The sequence below is a fragment of the Stegodyphus dumicola genome, chromosome X1 (genome assembly GCF_044657685.1).
Source record: "Stegodyphus dumicola isolate Sdum_Otavi_A_Nest chromosome X1, ASM4465768v1".
In the NCBI taxonomy this organism is placed as follows: Eukaryota; Metazoa; Arthropoda; class Arachnida; order Araneae; family Eresidae; genus Stegodyphus; species Stegodyphus dumicola.
Window position 1 is genome coordinate 98,400,552 of NC_140780.1, and position 18,296 is coordinate 98,418,847.

The 18,296-nt window shown below is 31.8% G+C and overlaps 1 protein-coding gene across 2 annotated transcripts in view; it reads right to left on the minus strand.

The window, feature by feature from the left end:
• The window catches only part of LOC118181390 (cullin-4A-like), a 201,322-nt gene that overhangs the window by 66,959 nt on the left and 116,067 nt on the right, over positions 1 to 18,296 (minus strand). The window contains exons 8-10 of one of the 2 annotated variants that reach the window (XM_085807729.1): positions 16,999 to 17,191; positions 16,878 to 16,915; positions 2,958 to 3,024 (exon numbers count right to left, since the gene is read on the minus strand). In XM_085807729.1, coding sequence (XP_085663855.1) covers positions 2,958 to 3,024; positions 16,878 to 16,915; positions 16,999 to 17,191 — 298 coding nt within the window. The remainder of the gene's footprint in view (positions 1 to 2,957; positions 3,025 to 16,877; positions 16,916 to 16,998; positions 17,192 to 18,296) is intronic. The other variant, XM_085807730.1, reaches the window with a different exon arrangement.

Sequence of the window (18,296 nt, forward strand, 5' to 3'; positions counted from 1 at the left end):
AAAATACACTCCAGCACCTTCACAATCATTATTTAGTGTAACTCCTACATGCTTTTAACATATTCATTTAGATCTCACTGGCCCACTTCCACTTTCAAATGGACTCACTTACGGCCTAACAGCTATCGATCAGTTCACTAGATGAACAGAAGCTATTTTCATCATCCATATTCAAGCTACAACAGTAATGGAAATGTCTACAGAAGCAGATCTCTCGCTTTGGTGTTCCAGCTACTATTACAACTCATCAAGGATGTAAATTTTTAGTCTTGTTTATTTAAGGCTTTAACAACAGTCTTAGGCATACAACTAATACACAAAACTGCTTATCAACCTCAAAGCAATGGCTTAGGAATTTCATAGCCTGTTAGAATAGCTTGCAAAGAAAGCATTGGTAGCACTCCCACTGAACTTGCGTATAAAACTACAATTAAACTTCTGGGTGATTTTTTTTCGAGACATGAAATGTTGAAACTGATGCTGTTGAATACATCAAATAACTTCAAAGCTGCATGCAACAGCTTACACCCAAATCAGCTGGATCACATGTAACAAAAGCATTGTTTATTCACAGAGATTTCAAAAATGAGACTATCGATTCAGGAGGCATGAAAATTGAGCAATGCCCTCGTCAAAATTCGAATGCCTGACCGCCTGAATATACATTGAATGTGCTTCCAGTTACACCATGAAAGCATGTGGAGAGAAGGGAGAAAATACCTTTCATACACCCAATTTAACCCTTTCAGTACGGGCGTGTCATATGTGCATCAGCAGCAAACATCACCTCATGGCCGGATGTGTCATATTTGAATTGCCATTTAATTCACTCTACCAGTCGGGGGAACCACATTTGACTTTTTAGATAGAACGTTTAATTAATATTTTTTCTTGCTGCTAGATGTAGCTGTATGCCTGTTATGGGGAAATATATCGAAAGTAAAGTATGTTTACCTTCATTCCAATGCTATGATTTTTATTTTTTATATTTTGTATCGGAATGAGAGTGAGATTCGTGGGTGGGTGTTGAGCAATGTAATGTCTCTTTAACTGCGTCATTTGATGTAAACAAATGCATGTGCTCTCGCTGCATTGAGGTACTTCTTTTTATTTTTGCAATACAGTGGGATAAACGTTTTATCATTAGACATTTTTTTTATTACTCTTTGATTTTTCCTACTTTGAGATGAATAGTTTTAATCATCAGCAAAACGTATCTTTTTTTAATGGCAAACAAAAGCAGTATCTAAACGTAGAATATACACAATCGCTAATTCGTTAGTGTTGAGTAATATAATGGCTCTTACTGCATCATTTTATATAAACAAATAAACATGTTCTCGATGCTCTGGAATACTTTTAATTTAATTTATTAATTTTTATTATTTTTATTTTATTTTTTTTATCAGTTATAGTGGCGTAGATGTTCTATCATTAGAGACCTTTTTATTAATCTTTGAGTTTTCTGGCACTGAGACGAATATTTTGTATAGCTTAGCGAAAGTTTTTTTTAAAAAAAAATGGCAAAATGAAAGCACTACCTGACCGTAGAACATATACAAATGCTAAATGAGTCAAATTTGCTGAGTAAAATAGCAGCAGATATTATATTCCTGTGACTAATGCAACATTGCTTACTTCTTGTTGTTTACTCGTTGAATTTTTATGAAAGACAGTTTTAATACTATTTTAAAATTTTAATTGTGTTGTGCTAAATAAAATCTGCGATTGTTTGGATATTTTTCCATATATATTGTTATGAAATGTACAGGCGCGGTAAGATAGCTTCCCCGCAAAGCAGTTTTAGGGTTGCCATAAAATTGCAAGGGGAAGCAGGGTTGCCACATTTGGTGACAAAATTGGCAATATACCATGGACGGATGAAGAACCTTCTGGAACGAATTCTTACCGGTTTATCCCAGAATGTTCTCAAACAACGAGCCGAAAGCTATTTAAACCCTGCTGGTCTAGAGTCAGTTAGTGTGTGTCTCTCATCAGTTAGTCCGCGTGGAGTCGATCGAGTTGACAGTTGATCAGCGAGTGCACCACAAGAGTCTCATAGTATATCGCGGTTAGTGCATCGTCAAGAGAGCATGTTGAGCTCCGGGAACGACTGAAGAGTCGGGAGCTGTGCTCGTGTGTCGTTGAGTGCATCGCGAGTTGTAGTGTGGAGAGTCTCGAGAATACATGAAGTTCCGAGAACGACTGAGCAGAGTCGGGAGTTTTGCAGTGAAGCTATCTCCACCGTTATTGCCTGACAGTGTGAAGGCTGTGTCACTGATTGTTCCAACGTGTTTACAGTAGATCTTCGACGACTGTAAAAAGTGACTTTGGAGCTGTCCTGATTAATATTGGCTAAATAAAGTGTGTTTCCATACTTCATCAAGTGTTGTCATTATTCACTCCAAATCTACAAACCTCGTACGAGCGCGAAGGAAGAAAATAACATAACAACTGGTGTCGGAAGAAAACGAAAAAACGCAACAATATTTATTTGCGAGATAAGGGGAAAATTATATTATTCTAGAATGAGTATTTTATAAAATTTTTAAGGAAAATATAATAATAAAGGCTTCAAATTAATTCTGATGACGACCTGAATGTTCTTCTCATAATGTATCCAAATTTGGAAAAATTGGATGACAAATTTTATTCATACGAATTTTTTCCAAAGTTAGGCTTAGCACCACAAATTTCCCGTCCCCACAGGACGACGCATCCGTTTAACACGCCGTCTCAAGAGAACGCTTCGGTAACAGAGGTGCCCGTCGCGAACGGGTTAAAATGCGAGTGGAGATGAGGGACCCAATCACCAAATCATGCTGGTAACGAATTATTGTCCACCACCAGTTTAGTTTGGGTGTCAATGTAAAGTAATTAGGTTTTTTGAAGCAGGATAGGATTTTTTAAAAAGACAATGCATGTTTAAATAAAGACCAACAAAATTTCATACATACCATGAATGAATCTGAACAAAACCATTATTTTATCAAGAAGGCGTTCCAATTCTTCTTCAGTTGCTTCCTAGATAAGATACAAGTAAGGAATCAGTGCATCTAAATACTAGCATACAGAAAATTCTTATAAAATTTGACTGAAACTTTTAACATTCTCTAATTTATTATACAAGTAAAATTTCATCAGTTTCAGATCATTCCGACTTCATCACAAATAAGATTTTTCCATCTACATATATTCTTTTTGAACACACTAACTGCATATAACTCTTTACTTTCATCTGTCTAACTTCCTCTCATACTTTATTGGTAGAAGGAACACAGCAGTCATTACACAGGGAGATTACAAAATGAAGGTAACAAATAGCTTGGAAAGAAAGCCTGAAATTCACCTGCTGACCCAAGGGTGATTTTCACAGCTAATATTTATAATTGCAATTAATTCATAATATTTTTCAGCACAAAAAGCTTCTAAACACTGGCTATGCATTAAAAAAATTATTTGTGAAACACAATTTACTTGACATAAGAATATGAAATTTGCATAACAGACAAACAGGTTTTGAAGAAATATCTGTCAGTCAGTCAAAAATAATTTGTTTGACAAAGTATACTTAGACGACTTAGCTGCGAGAGTGGTGCAGTCGATAAGATTCTTGGCGCAATGCTTTTCGATATAGTGTTAAAGGGACAATATGCAAATCTCTTGGTGGAGAGTCGAACTAGCCACCACAGGAACTCCACGATCAGAAAGAGTAGCATTGAGATGAATCTTCATTTTGCACACAGACAGAGTGGCTGTAGAATGACAGACTACACTAAATGAGGGAAAGCAGATATGCCTCTGGCATACAGAGCCGCAGACTGTAATGGTTTTGGTATGCCAAAAGGTACCCATTGAGGCAAACTCCCACCTATGCCATGTTTGTGCACCTACACCAGCCACATACTGTAATGGTTGAGGTGGTATTCCGAGAGGTACCCGTTGAGGGAAACTCCCACCTCTACCATGTTTGTGTGCCTACACCAGCAAATTATTTGACAGCGGTTCTTTTCATGAGGCCACACATAATTATGATCGAATGACATGTATGCCAGTCAATGAGGAAACTGTGCTAGGTCTAGCAGACAGCACTCCCAGTAGAAGTACACGAGGTACAGTGAATAAAATCCTGATTTGATACAACACCCCGTAGAGGATTCTGAATTGCAACGCTGTGCATCCATATCACTTACAGCGTATTCAGTTAAGGGAAGACTGTGATTTTCAATCTCATCAGGCTTTTTCACATTGGTATTTGCATAAACAAACTGCAGATCCATGTTTTCCAGCCTCTGCACTGTTCACAGATGAGGTATATTTCACGAGAAAGGTATTTTTAACACTCATAACAACCATGCATGGGCAATGGTGAACACTCATATGTACTCGAGCTGCAAAGACACGTTTTATGGTAAACGTACAGACTGGCACTGTGATTATTTTCTTGGGCCATACCTGTTGTCTAAAAAGTGCAGACTCCTTGATATTCTTGGAAGAAGTGTTACCAGAATTACTACAGAACGCACAGGTTTCCACTGCAATGCATCTTTCCCTGTGGTACTACCACGAAGGAATCTCCACCTATTTCAGCCTTTCTGTATGTAACCATCTGAATGCAACATTTGGCCAAAGACAGATTGGCCGTGGTGGTCCAACGAATTTGCCTGCCTGATCAGCAGACCCATTGTGTATTGATTACTTCTGGTGCCATACGAATTCCCTTGGCTACAAAACCCCTGTTGACAGCACAGAGGACCTCGCTACAGCTGCGGGAAAATTCAAGACACTCCTGGAATGTTTGAGAATGTTCGAACTTTCATGCAGTTAAGATAAGGCCTGCATCACATGTGGGGGAAGGGGCGCATAAATTTGAACACTTCCTTTGATACGAATTGTACTTCCTTTTGTTATTTTTTTACGTTAATAAAGAGGAATAAGCACCTTTTTTTTTAGCATTTTGCATCTAAAAAAAATGTGAAAAAGCTTCAAAACAATCATGCTTGAAACACTCACACCTATTCATTCAACGCCTTCTACCGCATAAGGAAGGTGTTTCAAACCTAGCATTTCTATGCATTTCTGAGTCGTCTAGGTGTACCCTACCTTCCCTCAAAGTTTGTAACATCTTAGATTGGATACCCTGAATAATATTTATTTTTTAGCTGTGGTTAATAATTTAAAATGTATTTGACAAACCACCGTAACAGTTAAAGAATATAATTTCAACTGGTATTTTTTAATAAACCATTCTGAAGTGCAAGATAAGAGAAAATTATACAATTTCATTCTGAATGAACACATTAGTCATATATTTTTTGTACTGCAAATAATTTAATTTCAAAAACTAAAAATTTGCAATTTATAAAATTAAGTTTGAGAAATTCTCTTCCCACCCTCAAAATAAGTTTAGTTTCCTTACTAATAAAATGAATTTTCTTATACTGGTTTCTTTGTGCATGCTATCACATATCTTTGCTCGCTTTATATGTAAATTATTTCAAAACAATTTCATAAGTAAGAGATTAATTCACTTTTTGGGGAAAAAAATTTAAATACAATTAGAATTCTTTTGATCTGAACAACTTGGGACCAAGGGATTTACAAATTAATAAATTTTATGGATAATGTATTCCTAGGTATTATACACAATTTTCCCTTTCTAATTTACACTATGTATGGACACATTCACATAACAGGGTTCCACTCAAACAGGAGAATGAAATTCCCTGACTTTTCCAGGTGTGTTTTTTAAAAAACTTCCAGTCTATCATTGGCTGTTCTAAGAGGTGGATTAATTATATTATTAGTTGAAAACACAAAAATTTGCCTATTACATATGACTTATAGATACAATCCCCAAAGCATTATGATTATAACTATAATAGGAGTTGTTTCTCCACTGAAGATTGAGATTAGAATCTGCCCAAGCTGGATTAAAAAATGTCTTTTTTTGCAGACATTTTACAGCTAAACAAAAGAAATTTATTTAATGATATTTTTAAATAAATTCAGATATTTAACAACATACATCAGCAAAAAATATGTGCATTAAATTTTGTGATGGTATGTCATTATACTGCTAGAATTTATTTCAGGATTATGCCAGAGAAAATTTCCTGAAATTTGAAAGTATTATTTACTAATAATAAACAAATTTAGAGAGAAGAAGCAACATTAAATGATACGAATAACATAAGAATAAAGATAATTACTCAAAATTAAATTAGAATAATCAACGATATTTTAGCAAATATAGTTTTATTAAATGGTTAGCCTAGATGACTGATTACTATTTTTTTTATTTTACTGCAAAATGACAAATAAGGCATTTATTTAAAAAAAAAAAAAAGTTTAAAAGATTTTGTGGTAAAATTCTAATATACGGTGATGCCTTGGCACAATTTTGAAAATTGTCACCAACACCAAAATGAACCGTTTACTACTCAGCATAATGTTACCAAATCCTGTGTGTACCGTACATGGAGGTTATTCTAACCAAAGAACATCTATGTAAAGAAGGAAAAATTCCATAAACATAATGCTATTATGCCACTAGAAAGTGAAGGGAAAATTCGCCAAGGGATTTGGCGACAGAACCTGGCAGCCAGAATTTCCCTCTCCGTGATGTGTACAGGAAACTGAGGAACACATGTTAAGAAGTGTTCTTTGACAAAACGTTTCTTCTTTGATTTTTTGCAATAATTTAAACATGGATTTTCGTGTAATTGTTTTTTCTTTTGGGTCAAAATAACTAATCCATTAATTAATTAATTTACTTGTGCCAAAAAATATTTATTTTCCTTTAAAGTTTAAAGAAATATTAAACGATATTAATTTTATGAACTCTTGATAACATGACCTACGAATTCGACACCGGCTTCGAGCTTTGGTGATATTTCGTGCATGTTCCCTCTATGTTGGAATGGAGCCACTCCTGTTGCAGAGAAGTTTTCCTTCTTAACAATACATATTTTTTGATTCTCTAACCTCCACGGTACCATATACAGTACAAAGTCTGTAATCCGGACGTCCATAATCCGAAATGATCTATGATCCGGACCTCAAAACTACAAACTTTATGCGCATGCGTAAGCGTTAACGCATTCAGTTAATGTTGCAGATTGTGCTGTTCCTTAATCTTGTAACTGGATCCGGGTTATTATTTTTTGTAGACTGTTAGAACAATTTTATAAAAATTAAGCTTGAACTTTTGATTATGTCAAAAAGAGTTTCCAATTCTGGAGCTGCCAAAGGATCTACAAAGCGAAAGCATGTTTCGATGTCCATTAAACAAAAAGTGGAATTCCTGCAAAAAATGGATAAAGGCTTATCCGTCTCAAAATTATGTGAGAAGTATAGCACTGGAAAATCCACTATATATGACACAAGAAAAAGGAAATTTTTGACTTTTTTGTGGAAGTATCGTAAACAACTTACATTGAAAGAAATGTTTAATAAAGTAAACAAATAAATATTAAGCTTTTTTTTTTTTTTTTTTTTTTTTTTTTGTAAATTTTGATACCCTTTAGATCATTAATTGTTCTTTATTTCATAAATTATGATTCCATATTATTAATTGTATAATTTCTGCATGCCATTTTAGCAGATTTAAATTGATTATCTATAATCCGGAAAAACCCCTAATTCGGAAGTCCAGACGAGTCTGGATTACGGACTTGGTACTGTACTAGGATTAAACCGATTTTGTTTTATACGAGAATAAGTATTTTGTTTAGTTGAACATGCACTAAACATGTAATTCTCTCGATTCTCAAGGTTACTGGAAACCTGCTTTGCTTTTCTAAAAGACAATCTAATTGGAGCTGTGAAAATTGGCTCTATGCCAGCTGCCTGAATGACGCTCACGCAATACACAATTTGCCAAGAAAGTGATCGCTTCCAACATCGGCGCAAAACTCACTTTTTGTGAAGGGGGAGATCGCCATATAAACTTCCCTGACTTTTCCTTGAATTTTTTGGTCGATTTTCAAATTCCCTGACTTTTTTCGGTTTTCCCGGTAGTGTGACAAACCTGATATAAATAACTAAAATAAATAATTATATTAAGAAATCTTTATTGCAAAACAATTATACTTTTAATATAAGTATACATAATTCATTAAGGTTATAAAGGCTTACTTTTATATTTTTGAATTATCATTCCTGTTACTGCTTGTCTTAGAACTTTAGTTTTTTTTCATTGTGTTTCTCCAAGGTGCACATATTAACTTCTTTCCTGGTATGTTACAAAATTTTCCCAAGAAAGTTTAAACTTTTGTCTAAAGTAATTTTTACCTCCTTGTCTCATTATTTGAATTTTCACAAACATACTGAAATAATTTCATCATGAGAGAGCTGCAACCTAACATCTAGCGAAAAGAATATTTACATTTTTGACGTTGTTAATAGAAAGAAAGCAGCAATCTACATTTGCTTAGCATAGCTATTTCAACATAGAAGCTTAGAAAGGTTTTGGTTTGAATTAGCTACACCATCATCAATCATTATGTAAACGTCATGAAATAGATTAATATAGAAATGACACAGTCCAAAAATTTTTTACTATTTTTAGTACATAGAGGGGGAAATACCAAGATTAAGATGAGGAATTAAGGGGCTATTGTTAATTTAAGTTATAATTTTGATTTACATATTCCCCCTTCAGACAGAAAAGCTGAGCAACAAAGAAGCCTTTTTAGAGATAAAGGGCTAAGGCATGGGTGTCTAAAGTGTGGCCCAAACCCAAATTATGAAAGTATTTAAATTTACACATTTTTATTAAAAAATAAATGTTTGAATTTTAATCATATATAATCGATTCGTTGGCATTTATTTTAAAATAAACATTTAAATAAAAGCATCTTAGTATGTCATGATGTATTAACTGCAAAGTGACATTCAACTGAAAGAAAAATTTGAAAATGTTTTTTTACTGAAATCTTATAAAGATTACCTACTCCACGATAAATATCCAAATTTTCACAATCATGCTTTATTAATGTCTTCAGCTTTTGGCAGGAGCTATATTTGTGAACAATTATTTTCAAAAATGAAGCATACAAAAAACAAAAGATCACTGACAAACATCTTGAAAATTGCAACCTCATCTATTGAACCCAATAGCGATTTGCTTGTTCAACAAAAGCAAATTCATCCATCTCATTAATTTGAAATTTTTCCATTTTTATGAAATCCAAAGTAAATGAAACAAAACTATAAAAAATTAATAATAAATATTTACCTATACATATCTAATTCAAATTTATAAAATTAACAATAAAAAGAAGTTACTTTATTTTAATAAAACATAGAGCTAATTTTTATTTTAATTTGTTAAAAAATATTGTATTTGTGGCCCCGCAAATTTTTTTCCTTTGCAATGCAGCCCTCAAATGGTCATAGTTTAGACACCCATGAGCTAAAGCATTAAGAAATGAAGAGAAACATAATTTGAAAATACAAATCATAAAACTCTGACCAAAAAATATTTAAATAACTGCAAAATATGAACTTTGGTAATATTCCAGAGTCCTATTAAAAGTTTCAGTCCCAAAGTTTTTGTTTTAGAGTCTACCTAACCTTATTTGTGCAGGGAAGGCTTTTCAAAGTTTTCCACAAAGTATCATAAATATAAAAATTTCATATACCCATTACTTATTTTAAGTAATCACTACAAATTTCAAAATTTTATGACAAACTAATTTTCATATAGAAAAAATAATTTTTAACATCATAAATCTAGTAAAATATTGCTGATGCCATGTTTTCACTTTTATTATCATATTTATAATTTTTTTTATTTTACACACAAATGAAAGACCTCACAGCTTTCTCCAAATACAAACATATCCGCTTTGGCTGACTAGAGTGTTCTGTACCAGTGGCCAAGGGATGCTCTAGCAGTCCTTGTGTTATATCTTTAAATTTGTATTACATAACTAAAACAAGGTCATCAAATATAACATGTTCCGAATTAGAAAAGTAAGTCATTTTTTTTTCTTTTAATACATCATTTTCAGTTTCAACATATTTGCAGATATAAAAATGACAAGGCCTCGCATTTTAAAAAATCCGGAAACACAGTTAACTTTTCTTTATCAGAAATGCCTTTTGCACAACACTGTTTTATAAAATATATAAAACCTTATCTATGAGAAGATCCTTTTACAGATCAAATACTGGATAGGTAAAATTATCTTTAAACACATAAACAATTCCAGTTTTTCCAAGGAACATTTTGATATTGTCTGCATTTACAATTTTTTTTTTTTTTTAGGAATTCCATAAATTTCTTAACTCAAGAATATGAAAACAAGATTAAAAGCATTACAAATAAATTATGAAACAAACTTAAAATTACTCATAAATTCAAAATTATTTAAAGTACTGAATTATTTTATCGTAATAACAATGCTTTTTACTAAAATAAAAACATTTAAACATTACTAATTTCAAATAGCAAGAATTTCATAGGCAAAATGCAATGAGTTCATGTGGGTTTCAAAGATGTGTAATGGCATACAATGTAAATAATTAGTTTGAAAGTAACTCACAAATATTTTAATAATTATAAATGTTTACCTTGCATATTATTGTATTATCATTTTTGACAACAGTTTTTACCTTTGAAATCCAATTTGTTAAAATTAACAGAAGATTAGTTTTTGATTACCGAGTTGGTGAATAAAATTATATTTTGTGTTGATATGGTAATCTTTTTATTTTTTGTAGTTCAGTCAAATATCCTTGGAAAAGTAAGATTCTCTCTGCATCTTATTATGTTGTGTCAACTGAGGATTCACAACAGATGTAGTTATAGATGCTCAACTTTCACATTCTGACGGTGGAAAAAATGTAAAATTTATTTGATGATCTCTATCTTTTAAGCCGACAAGTACAATGGCATAAACATATTGGAAATTTGAACCAAACAATTTTTTGCTTCACAGTTTTGATTCACTGATGGGTGGCTTTGAGCTGGTTCCAAATCACTCACTAATTGAAAAGCATTTTTTTCTTTGCTTCTTTCCCCCCTTTTTTTTTTCTGTGTTCCACAGAATAATACTGGCACTCTACAAATACTAGGATTGCAAGGGCTACTTTTTATTGAATTACTACAACAACTTACATTTAGAAAAAATCAACAAACTGGGGGGAAAAGTGATTTTGATATGTCTGTGATCAGATATATCTCTCCCTCTCTTATAGACACATATAAAACCTGAAATTATGACTATTTGAAGTTAACATCTTCAAAGAGCTTTAATGAAGATCTAGAAGCAACTAGAAAAATTTTAAGTTATAAAATAATATTTTAATTTACCCGACTCATTTCTGAACTTTTCAAAATAAAAAATGACTTTTATGTTTAAAGAATAAAATGGAATTATTGAACTCTTTTACATAGAGGATAAATTATTAAAAAAATTTACAAATACACTGATTACTTGACTAAAAAAGTAGAATCATGATCCAGACACATAGTTTACATTTTCTTCCATTTTACAACCTCTAGAAATTTGACTTTGATTATGAATTTATGTCTTATATTTAATGAATTATTATTGTTATTGGTACATACCAAGAGCTACATACACAAATGAATGTATTTAAAATTTCTGAATCTCTTCAACCCTGATATAAGGTTTAAACAAATGGAATTAGTATGAATTTTCTTTTAATTTAATTTACAGACAGCACAGAAATTGCTAAAACACGTTTTACATAAATTTTGACGTGACTCAGTCCTTAAAGCAAAACTGGTAACATTTTGTATCTTACAATGTTAACAGTGGCTGACACAAAACATCAGTATTTAGGTATTACTTTATATTTCCCTATTCTATTTAGAGCTTCTGGTAAAGTGCTCACTGTCATTCTTGCAATATTAAATACAAGTTAATACCTCTAACAAATATCCAAGAATTTTTACAAGTCTTTTATAATGCATTTACTCAGACAGAAGACTGCACAGTGGTTCCTTCTGAAAATAGAATCCTTAAATAATCATATTTTAATAAAACTTTTAATTTTTGTCATTTTACGCATACTTTTTAAGCACTTCATAAAAAGAAATTTTTTCTTTTCACATCAATGACTACATAAAACACTTTGCTAACAATTAATTTGAACATATATGTATAAAATTCCCACCTTAGTACACAACAACAATGTAAATTCAGCATAGAAGAGTTGAGGAGCCACATTGCTCAAATTGCAAATTCACACGTACCAACAAGTTTTTTTCAGAAGGAGATGATGATAATAATAATTATATTCATGCCATGATCAGGAATTACACAGAATGGCCTAGATTAAACCCTCCATATCACGCAGGAGTTGGGTCTGCTAGTCAAAAGTTACAGGCAGGGTAGAAGTATGTCAATCTTGCCACACACCACGGGATCAACATTCTCCGAGATGGTGGACTTAAGAAAAAATTTCTCTTCTTACCACTGCTACAATGATCAGTCTGGGTTACCATTCCCAGTGGCCACAGACCATAATGGGTATAACTATCAGTCTGGAGATCTGGCTTGTCAACTGCTCCTTACACGAACTCCCTTATGCTTAGTACAGGCTTTAGACCATTGGCCTGAGTGGCTAATCAAGTTTCAGTCAAATGCATCTCCCACATATTATCAAAGTACACATTCCTGCCAGCATGATGAATGATGGTCAGGTGGGAAGGTAGGGGGTAGGATATCGAAATTCCATTTTTTGTCAAAACCTCAATGGGCACATTAGGCATATATTAAAAACTATGATGCACATTTTTGAATTTATGCATCATTTAAAGAAAGAAAAAGAATTATGAATTAAAATAAATTAAAGATGACATTCTCCAAATTGAAAATGTATCACAGTGGATCCTAATGTCTCTCCTACTCTTTAAAAACTATAGCTGCTTACTGCTAGTATAAAATATGTCCTTTTTCTTGCGGATGTAGCTGCATACCCTGTATTTAGTAGCTTTAATTCAACTGATAAATTAAAATGTAAAACATTTTAGCTCACCTCTATTGAGACTGAGAGGTGGATTCAGTGAGCTACACATAAATATAAATAAGGATGCAGTTAATCCAATTCAATGATTATAGTGGTTGTAACTGTTGGCTGCATTCTGTAGTGCCATTTTTGTATAACTCTGATGTTATCAAGTTCCTTATCTATTCTTGAAAGTTTTTCAGCCTTTAATGAAATTAACTCATAACTAGTACCTTTGAGCTTCCTAAATGTGAAATGTATTAAAAAAGAAAACGTTGCACACCTTGGAATGGAGGTGGGGTGGTGGTTTAGGAGTGAAACCACTGTAGAGTATGAAATCTGCAAACTTTTTAGCACTGATTTTTACAGCACAATAATACATATAATTTATGATTTTTGTCAAATATTAATTAAAATATAATTTCTGAATATTAACTCCATAATTTAAAAATATCTTATTTCAGGAGGAAATTTCATATGATGTTATTCTAAATGTATAAATATACTAAGTAAATACTAAAAATGTAAAATTAAAAAAATTCTTTCTTCGTATTTTCAACAAAAATAGTATGTAGAAGTTATCTAAGCTCAAAGAGGGTTGTGGTTTTCTACCAAAACCACATGTTAAATTATTAAAAAAAAAAAAAAAAAAAAAAAAAAAAAAAAAAAATGCAAAATTTATTACTGATTTCTCTCAATGTTAGCATTTTTATAATTAAAATAATATGTGAATAAAAGATTCATAAATTATACTTGGGTACTACATGCATTTTTTATGGAATTAGTGAGAAAAATTGAAATTTTTTATCTTCGATTGTCCGAAGTTTAACCACGTATAAATCAATACAGAAAGAAGGGCTCAATTTTGTACTGCCATCTCTTGGTTCTTTTGAGTGTTAAAAACATTAATACAATAAAACCACTGCACAAATGAGAAAAAAAAAATTCTTAACAGATGGTTTCAAAGGTTGACTCTGTGCAGCAAAGGGTTAAATAAACCTTATTCAGCATATCAGAGAACCTGATTTATCCTTTCAACAATTCTTAAGCAAAAAGGCAAATTTGATTAAATATAAATCCGCCTTTAACAAATTGCATCTCACAAAATAATCTGGAAAAGATTAGCACAACCAGTTGAAAATATTATAGATTTAATTCAAACAAATACAGTACAAAGTCCGAGATCCAGACTCATCGGAACATCCACGAATCTGGATTTGGGATATTTCTGAATATTAGATCATCAGTTTAAATCTAGTAAGATGGTATGTAGAAATTATAAAAATATGAAATAGTGATGTATGAAATAATGAAGCATTTATGATCCAAAGGTTATCAAAGTCTACAAAAAATGTTTAATATTTATTTGTTTACTTTATTAAACATTTCTTTCAGTGTAAGTTGTTTAATCTCTTTAATTCTGTAGACAGACATAATTTCTTGTTCAGTTACATCGTTTAAGTCCTGTAAGTGTTGTGCTGAGAATTCGAACTTGTCAATCAATTTTTTTTTTTTTTTCGTTTTCAGCAACCTCTCTGTCACTTTCTTCACTGTGGGTAGCAGTATTTTCCGGATCTAGAATTGTACTACAGATTTCGCCATCATTAATTGATTGATTATTGAGAAGCATTGTCATCCCAATGAAAAACTTTTGTTATATCATTTTCATTTATTACCACTTTTCCACATTTCTTTACAAAATCTGTTAATTGGAAAATTTTGCCTTTGGTCTGTGATATCCATAAACCTTTAACATTCATGGGTATCATCATAAAATTTAGCTATCATTCACTATACATATTTGGCTATGTATCATGAGAATGGCAACTAACGACAAGTTGTTCCACTAAATTTTATCTTGCTTCTATTGCGCACTGAGACAATTAAGTCTGAATTGAATTAGTTTAGTTATTTATTATACTTATGTCTATTTCTTGCACATGCTTAAGGCTTATTCAAGTCCTGAATAAATAATTTCCAACATATACTTAAGGCTTATTAAGGGCTGACACTAGATATCTTACCGCCTGATGCAGTCTTTGAGAATCCTAAATTTTCCCACCAAGTGCCTTTCCTTGTCTTCCCTGAATTCTGCCACCCGGTGTAGCCATATGAGCCCAGGTTCTGGGTTTATGTGAATAACAAATCAGTTATTCTTAATTCAAATAGCACTAAATGTAATCTATTGGTCTATAAGTATCATTAACAAAATCTTTTTTTAGCCTATGGAAAGAAATTTTTTGTTAGATGTTTCCTCGTCAACATTTCTTAGCACATTTAACTTAATCTGTAATCATTGCCAAGTGTAATGTCAACATAAAAGGTTATCATACTCTTTGTTATTAAATTATTAACATAAAAAATGTTTAGGCATTGCTATATGAGTCATTACTCAAGTTGTCGTGTATTGATAAACATGCGGCGATGAAAGCAAAATATAATAACTAATGATTCCCCAGGTTGGCATCAGGGATATAAAATATTAGCAGATGTAGAATCAATGACGTATCTATGTAGAATGTTTTGGTTTGAGATGTATGCCATGCAGATAGGCAGCAATGAAGCCAAATTATTGATCATACAAATTAATTCTACAATGATTTTTTCTTCAATAATGATGTATTTTATTCAGTGCTGAAGTGAAATCAAGAATCGGGACTATCCACATGTTTTATTATGCGTGGAAATGGGGGAAATCAAATGCACATGCGTAAAGCATAAAAAAATAAAAAATAAATTAAAAAAAGTTGGTGGTGAATTTGAAGACTAGATTTTAAATCATTCCGGATACTGGACGTCCAGATCTTGATCTTTGTACCATACATACTTGTAAACTAAAAAATTTGCATAAAATATTATGGTTTTTATCTATCACCGACAGCAAAATTTAAAAATATTTTTTCAGCTGCATTTCACAAACAAATTTTTAAATGAATTAAATTTGTAACATTTTATTTAATAAATGTAAGTACCAATACATTTTTAATCACATAAATAAATAAACTATATTCATTTTTTTTTTTTTTTGTTTTAGGAAAGTTAATTTTGTTTTAACATTTAACAGGCAAGGAGATGGAATTGCATTTTTACTGATGCAAAGCACCATCCATCAATTATTTTCAGCTGCATATCTGTTTAGTGTAGCAAACGTATCAAAATAATTAAAGGGGATGTGCATTCACAAAATACGAGATCTCGTAAAACCTTTTCCAGATGCAATTTGTCTACAAGACCCTTTGCCATATATTCAGAATCATGAACATATTTTATTTCTAAAGCACTTCCATATGTCAGCTTGGCATGGAAAAAGTCCTGATATGAACTCCATTAAAAAATATAGAATACTTTCAAAAATAAAACCCAAGCCATGAAAAGAAATAGAAACTGCAAAGTGCTAGGCTTAGCATCAAGAAAGCCCCAATATGAAGTCCATTAAAAAAATATGCAATGCTTTCAAAAACAAAATTCCTGAAAAAGAAACAGAAAATATAGATTAACTCCCATACAACATGAGAAAATAACAAAGCCTTACAGCAGCACTGGAAAGACTTTAGAGACAGAATGCCCAAATGGATACAGGATTATTCAAATCCAAAGAGTGTCATAATAAATACTAAAATTTATTAATGTAGCTTAAAATATAACTCAACATAAGGCTTTTGTTTGGAAACATGCGGTTAAAAGAAATCACTTAATCACAGCAATATGTACTAAGAAACAAGTTTCTCAGAAATCCATAATAATTTGCCGAAGATTATACATTTTTAGGTATTGGATAAAACCTGTATGTGACCTGTGTGTTTCAAATAGCTCCTATATAATTCAGGAACTGAGATTTAAAAAAGATAAAACTAAAGGTATAAAAAATTAAAGATGAAAAACGTGTTTACCTTATTTCCAGCCCGAAGTTTTGAATCCACAAATTTTGCTAAAAATAGAATTTCAAAAATTCATATAAAATATTCCTAATTTATAAAAATAAATTGAATCAGATGCAAGATTATACCTTACCTATCAATTCTGCTGGCTTGTTAGGGCGCTGATTTACAAAATATTCAAATGCTTCTTTTAGGGAATGTATGAATTTTATGTTTTTCTTAAAACACTGATTTATAACAGTATCCATCTGATCTTTAAATTCTAGGAGTTCTTGAACCATAGTCTTATCTTTCTCTGGATTGCAAACTATAACACGTCCCCTTTTCTGGGGGGGGAAAAAAAGTTGTTTAAAGAGGAAAATCAGATGATCTACTTACTATTAAAAAAGGGAAAGGGAATGCTTAACATACTTTGGTGAGGAATGAATTTAGTTGATGCAGAGAAAAATAAAAATATTATTTTGAATTTCAGTCTAATTTTAACTTTTTAGTCAAGCTTTTACTGTAGCTATTTTGATTTTCAACAAAGTGTGCAAGAAATTGTTGCTTTTATTCAAAAATCAATAAATAAATATCACTTACCCCTTGAGTTATACAATAACCAAAGAAAAATGCAACAACTGTCATACAGATTTAAGGCAATTTTGCAAGATGTTTTAATTGCTCGTTACAAACTGTATAAATAAATAAAAGTATCGGTCTAAATAATTGCTGGTTTCCCAATTTTGGAAGGTGAAACCTTGTTTCATAAGTTTTTTCTATCATTTGGTGATTCTTCCTTCTATCACTTAAGGTAAGTTTCTTTACACAGGCCTTGAGAACACTGTTTTCTCTTAAAATACATGTTTCTTTTATGACTTAACTACTTCTTTTCTTCGTGACATTTTAGTATATAAAATGTTTCACAGAAGCATTCTACCTTTCCAATGCACAGAACACCTGCTCTTTAAAAGGAGAAATCTCTCAAGACTTACGCATCTTTCTAACTTTTTAGTCAAGCTCTGAAGCAGGAAACTTAAATGCTCTGAAGCAGGATCTGCTAATAGAAAAGTACTTCCTGACAATATCTGCATAATTTTATAATTTACAAGATTTAATGATGCGCCATATTTTGGCTTTACTTTTATTTCCACTAATAAATTAGCTTAGGAAACTTCCATGTGTTAAATTTTGCAAATATGCCAGGTGTTTACCACTCATTTTTATTCACAGCAACGAACAAGTTTTCCATTCACAGTCTAACAAATTTCGAAGTTTATTTTACATAATCTTAAATCAACAGTTCTTTGTACTCACCAGTTTTTCTTTCTTTACATTTAAATCTTTCTGAAACTGTATTTGTTAAAGTTTCTTTAGTATGAAGCATACCTTTTAAATACATTTCCATAACAATCCCGTTAGAATCAATGGAACAAAATTAAACTTTTTAAG